This window comes from Otolemur garnettii, unplaced genomic scaffold (genome assembly GCF_000181295.1).
Source record: "Otolemur garnettii isolate 467f Iridium unplaced genomic scaffold, OtoGar3 scaffold00076, whole genome shotgun sequence".
Lineage (NCBI taxonomy): Eukaryota > Metazoa > Chordata > Mammalia > Primates > Galagidae > Otolemur > Otolemur garnettii.
In genome coordinates this window covers 2155204-2164495 of record NW_003852471.1, presented here as the reverse complement: position 1 = coordinate 2164495, position 9292 = coordinate 2155204, and the positions used below count along the sequence as shown (strand labels likewise).

At 44.1% G+C, this 9292-nt stretch overlaps 1 protein-coding gene across 1 annotated transcript in view; it reads right to left on the bottom strand.

The window, feature by feature from the left end:
- Positions 1-9292, bottom strand: part of ARHGEF26 (Rho guanine nucleotide exchange factor 26) — a 122390-nt gene that overhangs the window by 36326 nt on the left and 76772 nt on the right. Inside the window, exon 10 of the mRNA XM_003794123.3 lies at positions 4830-4919. Within this exon, the coding sequence (XP_003794171.1) occupies positions 4830-4919 (90 nt within the window). The remainder of the gene's footprint in view (positions 1-4829; positions 4920-9292) is intronic.

Sequence of the window (9292 nt, the reverse complement as noted above, 5' to 3'; positions counted from 1 at the left end):
AAAAAAAAAAAAAAAGAAAGAAAGAAAGAAAGAAAGGTTTTTGAAATGTTTTATTGTTTTAAAGTATCTGAGTTTTATGAACTCCTCATGCACCACTAGACAAAACTAAATTTCTCCCTAAAGACCCAGATTGGACAGTGGCTTTCAATATGCCGGTGCTTCTTTTGAAAAACAAAAAAATCTGATATTGCAAATGGTTTGTGTTTCAAAGTTATTGTTAGAACACTAAACCCATTCAGACAGTTTCTCTTAAAGAGACTATTAAATCACCAAAATAAAAGATATCACAACGTCCCAGAGAGGCCATGAGTGAATTCCTCCAGAAAGGGAGCTCTGAGACCGGAATCCAGGTATGAACCACAAACCAGAAGAAAAGGGAATTCACGAACAAGACCTATTCGGTAGGGAAGGGGTTCTGTTCTGTGTTATTCAGCATCCTAGAGAGCTAGCCTCAGCGTAAGACGTGACAAAGTTATGGGCAGCAAGACAAGGAAGAGCTTCGGAAGAAGAAATAAATGTATGTGACATTAAATTCATCATCTCACTACTTCAAAGAGTACATATAATTCAGAGGCCTTTAGTACCGTCTCAATGTTGTCTGGTGGGCACCACTATCTACTGTATTTTGCTGCGTCTAATGTGTGTTTTTTTGCCCAAATTTTTGAGGGAAAAATAAGGGTGCACATTACACATGGGTAGGAGGCCTCAGAGTAGGGGAGCCCAGCGGGCCTCCCGGGGCTGCCACGCCTGCCCACTGAGCCTGTCAGGCGCACAGGTTCCAGTCCAGGAGGATCTGGATCTGGTTGGGGCAGGGCTGGAGCAGCTTCCGCCCAGCACTGTAAGCAGGGAAGGGGCAGTGGTGGGGCTGGCGGGGCAGGCCAGGCTCAAGAGAGTGAGGGCCGCAGGCCTGGCTGTGTGGACGAAGAGCCTTGTGTAGGCCCCAGGGACCTGCCTGGCTGCCCGCAGGCCAAGCAGCCTGCGAGGCGCCTGTGTGTGGCCCTCTCACTGGCCTGGCCAGCTAGGCTGTGGTCCCTGATGTGGCAGGAAGGGAAGGACTCCCAGGAGAGAGGTGGGGGGCGGCCTTCACAGGACGGGCAGCGGTGTGGTCTGCAGGTCAGACGTGTCTCTCCCAGCCAAGAGCTGACCACTTTCTTGAGGGTCATTTTCCTAAAAGTCTGGACCCAAACCGTGGGTGTGCATTATACACAGGAGTGCATTTCATATGCAAAATGTTATTTCCAGAATATTTTCATAACCTCAAAAAAAAAAAAACCCTTCTATGCATTAGGGAGTCACTCCCACTCCTTCTGTGAATTTTCCTCTACTGGACATTTCACATAAATGGGATTACACAGTATGTGACCCTTGAATCTGGTTTCTCTCACTTAGCATGTCTCCACGGTTCATCCATGTTACAGCATTAGCATAATTTTATGCCTTTTTATAGCTGAATAATATTTCATTGGATGGAGAGGCCATATGTTGTTTATCAATTCATCAACTGATCTGTATTACTTCCACTTTTTTTGGCTATTACAAATAAAGTTGCCATGAAGGTTCATGTACGAGTTGTTTGAATACCTCTTTTCAGTTTTCCTGGGTGTAGGTAGAATTGCTGGGTCGTTTGATAATCCTGTTTAACTTTTTGAGAAACCATGAAACTGCCTTCAACAGAAGGACTTTTTAACACATCGGAGTTCTTCATTTTGCCTGTTTTTTCTTGGACTTCTATTCATTAGCAAGGCCCCAAAAAGCAATCCGCAAACCCTTCTCCCAGCTAACATACCAGCACCCTATTCACTCACAACTTTTGGCTCCTGGGGTAGCCTGAGAACACTCACCTTCTCCACGTGCTTACTTTCAAGGGCAACTTGAAAATACTTTCTACTACAAGAGAAAAAAATAATTCTTCCCAACTCCACAGAGGGAACTTTCAGAGAAAGCAATGGTCTAGAGAGAAAACCACTAGATCTGAGACTAAAACTAACCTCTGTTCTGCGACCGTCTCGGTTTAGTGAGCAGTTTTTTCTCTACAACCATCACTTTTTTCCTCTCATTTCAGAGGATGAGATCTCCTGCCTTCAACACCTTGCTTGCAACTCTAAGACCTCATTCCCTTGGTGTGTCCCTTCTCATTAATATTCCCTCCCTCCCGGCTCCCTTTCTGCAACGGCCAAGATGTCCTGCACACTATTCACTGAAATGGCCCTTTGATGTTGTGCCACCTCCAGTTATCGTCACCAGCCTGTCCTCTTTAGAGTCAAGCTTCGTGAATGAAAGCCCAACTGTTTAAACTGCTTCACATCCATTCACTCTGCCACATGCTCGCTGGGCCTACGAAACTATTCAGACATAGCTTATCGATAATCTTTACTGTTTGCTTGTTATGAATCAAGTCTGCTCCAAGTCCTTTATAGCGCTTAAGTAATTTAATCTTCACGATAACACCACAAGGGAAAATACTGTTATCAGCTTCATTTTACGGTTCAGAAAACCAAGACTTGAAAAGGTAAGTAATACCCAAGGTTGTACTGTTCGTGTACTAGCAAGTGGTACGCTACTACCACGACTTAGGCAGGAGGGCTCCAGAGCCCACGCTCGTAATTTACGCTGGTTTTCTAAATGCCACCCCAGGGATGCTTTCCTTCACTGTGTAGTACATGACATTCTCCCACAATCTCATAATTTAAAAACGAAAAACGCTTGTGTTTATGCACACACACAGATTTTATTTCCCTCCAAATTAGAAAAAGATCCACGTTATTATACTGTCATTGTTGAGCACATAGCCTCTGGAATCGGACAAAGCTTTGAATCCAGACTTCACTACCTCTTGGTATATGGTCTCGGGTAAATTATTTAGTCTCTTCAGTTTTAGATTCTTCATGTATAAATTTGGGGTAATAAAAGCATGGTGCACGGGGCGCCTGTGAGAATGAGGCTGTATGTAAATGGCACACAGTAATTAACTCAGTATTTTCATAATAGCATCAGTTACAGTTGTACCATAAACCAAACATGGCCCCGAGAGGATCCACTGCCTTCCCACCAACAGCTCCTCCTCCTGGATGCCCCTCTGTGATGTGTGAGTCCATCCAGCAGCCAGACAGGGCCCGGGGCATTACGGCCCCTGGCCTGCTCCAGGCACCCTGCAAGACAGTCTCTCCAAATCTGCTGCCCATGTCCTAACCTGCCTCTGTCCTGGTCTCAGTACTTCCTAACACAACCTCCACACGGCTGCTGCTGCAAAAAAAATTTTTTTTGAGACAGCATCTCACTTTGTCACCCTTGGTAGAGTGCCATGGTGTCATAGCTCACAGCAACTTCCAACTTTTAGGCTCAAGTGATCCTCTTGCCTCAGCCTCCCAGGTAGCTGGGACTACAGGCACCCATCGAAACACCCAGCTACTTTTTAGAGGCCAGGCCTCGCTCTGGCTCAGGCTGGCCTCAAACCTGTGAGCTCAGGCAGTCCACGCACCTCGGCCTCCCAAGTGCTGGGATTACAGGCGTGAACTACCATGCCCGGCCCTGAAAACATTTTTAAAATAATACATTCAATATTGTTGTGAGGGCAAAAGAAGCCATTAAAGAAAAAAGCAAGTACTATACACAAGTGAAAAATCTCCTTCCCTCTCTGCTCCTCATCCACCTGGTTCCACCCACTGGCCACTGACACCTTCCCCACAGGGAACGACCAATAACTCATTTCTTCTGTAGTTTTCCAGAGATTTCTTATGCAAAAGCAAATTTTGCATTTTCTAATTTCTGCCTGAGAACACTGTAACTATCTGATATGAGTGAGTGTGTTGCTTTGGCAAGTACGTATCATCTTCTGTTTTATGGATGGCATTTCTGCATCTAAACCAGCAGAGTCGTGATGTTACAGCAGGAGAGTCCACACTGACCTGCAGGTCAGGACGCCTGGACCCTGGTCCTGATCTTACCACCGCTAGCTAAGTGAGTCTGCTGACAATTATTTTCTGGGCTTCCTTTCCTTATTTATCAAATGAAAGGACGTAGCTATTCTACATCTATCTTATTCAAACTATACGGCCTGGCAGGGAATCTGCTCTCAGCAGAACACCATGAAATGCTGCTCACTATCATTCCATTTGCCTGAATTAGAAGCACTTTCACTGGGGAAAAATAGAACCAGTCATTTAAAACTGCTTCATTAAATTTATGTGTTATAAAACTCAACAGAATCACAATGGCAAGCACTCACGTCCATTAAGACCTCAGCTGGGAGCCAGTGCAGGACCAGCCATGACCCAGATTTGCCAGTAACTGTTATCTTCTCCCTTTTTGTTCATCTTGTCATCTGCTCAAGAGCAGTATCAGACAAGGAGTAACAGGCAGCACATATTCAAAAAGGCGTTACGGGAGAAAAACAAACAAAAAGAGCTGTCCATTAATGATCTGCTTTGCAAGCGAGATCAGGATTGTCCTTATTTGGTTTACAAGAACACCCTGGTCCATCTCATGGGATACCATCTCATGGGATACTCATGTTTTTTAGGACATTCTGAGGACATGAAAGAACTCTCTTTCCATTCTAAAATTCTAGTACTTTAACTGCACTTTCCCCCCATGTCTGATATCTTTCTATGGAAAAAACAAATGTGGTTTTTAGATAATACCTAACTTCACAGTGTGGAGAAAGGCCACTTCGACTGGTACAAGCAACTGTAGATTTATAAACTGCCTCTCTGTAATCAATTTAGGACTCTTCTTTGAAAAGCAAATTCCTATGCACATTTTGGCCTCAACTGTCTCTATTTAGATAAGATTTAAGCAAGAGCAACAAATCAACACAGGTAAGAGAATACCTTAATTTTAAACTCCAGCTGGGAGTTAATCGTATACATCATCTCGGTCCTTTCCATCTTCCGGGCTCCTTCATTGCACAGTCGAACCAACTGGGAACAGAACAGCAAGGAGAATGAAAGGTCAAGGACGGTACCTGAGTTTCAAAGCAGAGCTCACTCCCTGGAAATAATCAGCACTTGGGAGACCCCAGAGACCTATAAACGCTCTGTACACACACTTCTCCTGCAGGAAATGGTAGTTTCCCAAAATCTATACGCCCCACCAGTAACCTTCACAAATGAAAAAAAAGAAGGTTAATTCTTGAGTTAGTGATTTCGGGTCCCACGTCACACTAGGAGACTGGAGGGGCGCCAATATTCGTGAGTTATTCTCAAGAGAGAGGGGCTGCACAGAGAAAATGAGTCCCCGGGACTGCATCTCTTGAGATGACAGAAGAGAAGAGTCAAGGTAAAGCAATTCACTGCCCATTACATGCTTGCCAGCCTTTCCTGAAAGTACCAGCAGGAAATCAACTAACAACAGATGCCCGAAGGAACTCAGGAGTCCACTGTACCCGGGACGTGAAATTCTTGGAAAACTTTTTAAGTAGTATTCCTGGCTTAATTCAACAACCAATTCCTATTATATTCCTATTTTCTCCTCTGTGCAAATTCTTCCTTTTCAATTTCTCAGTAACAACCTGGAAAAATCTGTCAAAATCTCTCCCGTGTGCCCAAGGTTAGAACTCCCCGAGTAGCGTCTCCCAAAGGCCCTCTCCTCCTCCTCTTCCCTGGGGAGGCAGCCAGGATTTGCGGTCCTGGAGGAGAGACCCTGGAACGGTAGGACCCCAGGTAACTCCTCACACATCAGCCTGATTTTTCACATAGTGTTTTCCAAAGACTACTGACGGACAAGAATTAAAGTGGCTCACAGATGTGTTGATCTTTAATATAAAGAAGTGCGTCTGAGGATAAATAACACAGTCGATTTAAAGTTGTTTACAAGAAATCATACTTCATAATAAAGCTGTGCAAAGACATACCAAATGCAAATGGGCGGTAAGTAGCTGGAGACATCTGGGAAGCTTCTGACGCTGTCATGATCTGTGCTCCTCTGTACCTGGCTACGCCATGTCCTCAGTGCCTCCTGGCCTTTCATCGCTTTCTCTCAGCTAGATATTCCAATCCACCGCTAACTACACTCACATTTTCCTAACCTTACAACAAATAAACAAAACCTCTCTCCCTTCCCTTGGGTTACAGCTTTCTCCTTCCACTCCTACTCTTGGACAGCTGGCTACCACTTCGGGCTGGCTGCACACTCACCCCTCCCTCATTCCTCAGCACACTCCTCTCGGCCATCCACAAGACCTGTCTGAAGGCAGACCCAGGGGACCCTGCAATCACCATGTCATCTTTCAGACACATTCGACAAGGCTGACCACCAAATTATTTGCTCTCTGCCAGGCCCCCTCTTCTTCTCTGATAAATATGTTTTATTTTGTTCGGTTTTGTTAAGTATCTTCTGCTGGCTCCTGTTCCCTGAATAAGACCAGGAATGTCAGCATTTCTCATGGTTCTGTGTCAAATTCCCTCTGTTCTTCTTGTTCTGCAGATCCTTGTTAGGTCACCTCGTTCATTCTCCAGCTTCAAATATCATCCCCGTGTGCTGACGGTTCCCAAACCCCATTTCCTATTCAGGTCTCCCCTCAGAGCTCTTGTTTATTCAGCCAGGTTGGATGTCCTGTGGGATCTCAATTACAAGATGTCCAAATTGACATTCATCAGCTTCTCCCCACATTCCTATAGTAGATATAAATCAGAGCATCCTCCTCACTGCCCAAGCCAGAGACCATCTTCCCTGACTTCCTTCCCCAAATGCACTCACCCAACCGTTCTCAAGCCTACCTCCCCATATATAGGTGGACTTCTCTCCACTTTACCATCAACTACACTGGCCTCACACCTAGTCCCATCCAATGGCATCTTCATAACACACAAATACCATCCACCTCACCTTAGACTCAGGCCTCCGATTATCTACAGGCCCCCTATCTATCGTACAGGGGCCCACAGGACCGGCTCCTCACTGCTCCCTCTTGCTCCCTAGGACTGGGTTCCAGTCACAAGAAGAACATTCTGGTTCTTCAAATTTTCCAGTGCTTTCTCACTTTGGAGTCTCTATACGCACCTGAGACGTGCTCTTTCCCCCAAACCCTAGGCTTGCAGCCCCTCTCACGTATATCTTGGCTTAGACACCACTCCGCACTTCCCTACCACGCTGCCCACCCTTGATTGTGATTCTGTTAAAGCACCTGCTTTGGACCTTCTCCCAGCCTGTTCCACCAGCACAGTCACCAGTCACCACATCCATCTCGTTCATCAGCCAACGTGCAGGGGCTGGCACCATGTCTGCCCCTATATAGTGGCTGAGTCTTAACTAATATGTAATAAAAAATGTGTACAGTTGCAGGATATGAAGTCAACATACAAAAATTGGTAGCATTTTTATATGCCAGCAATAAACAATTTGAAACAGAAACCAAGAAAGTGGTTCCAATCCACAGCTAACTACACCCACATTTTCCTATCCTTACAACAAATAAACAAAACCTCTCTCCCTTCCCTTTGGGTTACAGCTCTTTCTCCTTCCACTCCTATATACAACAGCATATACAATCCCATATACAATAGCAACAAGCAAAATAAAATACCTAGGAATCAACTTGACCAAAGAAGTGAAAGATATTTAAAATGAAAACTACAAAATGTTCATAAAAGAAACTGAAGAGGACACAAAAAAGGGGAATTTCCACACTCATGGACTGAAAAAAACTAAAGTTGTTAAAATGTCCAAAGTACCAATCTACAATTCAATGCAATACCCATCAGGATACCAATGACATTCTTCCCAGAAATAGAAAAAATAATCCCATAATTTATGTGAAACCACAAACGACCCAGAATAGCCAAAGCTATCCTGAGCAAAAAGCAAAAATATGATTACTGGAGTAATTATATTTCCTGACTTCAATTATACTATTGAGCATAGCAAGCAACACATCTTGATACTGGCATAAAAACACACACACAGGCTGATGGAACAGGATGGAGAGCCAGCAATACATCCACCCGTCTACAGTGAACTCATCTTCACAAAGGTGCAAGACCCAGGGGAGGGAAACGACAGTCTCCTCCAGAAGTGGTTCTGGGAAAAGCGGATCTCCATATGCTGAAGAATGAAACTAAACCATACACAAACATCAAATCGAAGATCACAGACTTAAATCTGAGGCCTAAAACCATGAAACTGCTACAAGAAAACACTGAGGAAATGCAATCAGGACATTGCTTTGGGAAGGATTTCTTGAGTAATATCTCCAAAGCATAGATAACCAAAACCAAACTGGACAACTGCGATCCCGTCAAGCTAAAGAACTCACAGCAAAGCAGACAATCAACAAAGAGGGGGGAGACAGTCGCAAACTACCCACCTGACGGGATCATAACAACTAGAATATATAAGAAGCTCCAACAACTTTATAGGAAACAAATAATCTAAGTAAGAAACAGGTAAAATATCTGAAAAGCCATTCCTCTGAAGAAGACATACAACGGCCTACAAGTATATGAAAAAAACAGTCAAAATCATTATCAGAGAAATAAAAAATCAAGACTACAATGACATATCACGTCACCCCAGTTAAAATGACTTTTATCAAAGATGGGCAATAGCAAATGAGAGTGGGGATACGGAGAAAGCCTCGTACACCGTTGGTGGGAAAGTAAATTAGTGCAACTACCATGCAGAAAAGGATGGAGGTTCCTCAAAAAACTAAAAACAGAACTACATGGGACCCAGTAATGCCACTCCAGAGCATACATCCAAAGGAGGGAAATTCGGTTTCTCAGAAAGACACCTGCACTCCCACGTTTACTGCAGCTCTGTCCACAGCAGAATCACCCTGAGTGTCCATCAGTGGATGGATGGATCAAATATACATGATGAAATATTACGTGGCCAAAAGCAAAGAATAAAATCCTGCCATTGCAAGAAAGGGGGGGCTGGAGAAGTACGTTAAATGGAATAAGCAGAGCACAGAAAGACAAGTCTCTTATGTTCTCACTCATCTGTGGGAGGTAAATATTAAAAGTAATTGCTGCCCTGGAGAGAGTAGAGCGACTGTTATCAGAGGTGCGGGAAAGGGTGGTTAGTGGGTGCCAAATAAATAAATTAATTAAATTAAATTACAAATCGATAAATGCATATTTACTAGATAGGAAATAAAAAATAGAACATCAAATGAACATCAGATATCTTTAGGCTCTTAAAGCAAAACAGTAAAAAGACCAAACTCATTTCAGGATAGCACACGTCATTTTGGTTTTCAGATACATAAAGAATGCTATGCGGGGCGGCACCTGTGGCTCAAAGGAGTAGGGCGCCAGCCCCACATGCCGGAGGTGGCGGGTTCAAACCGAGC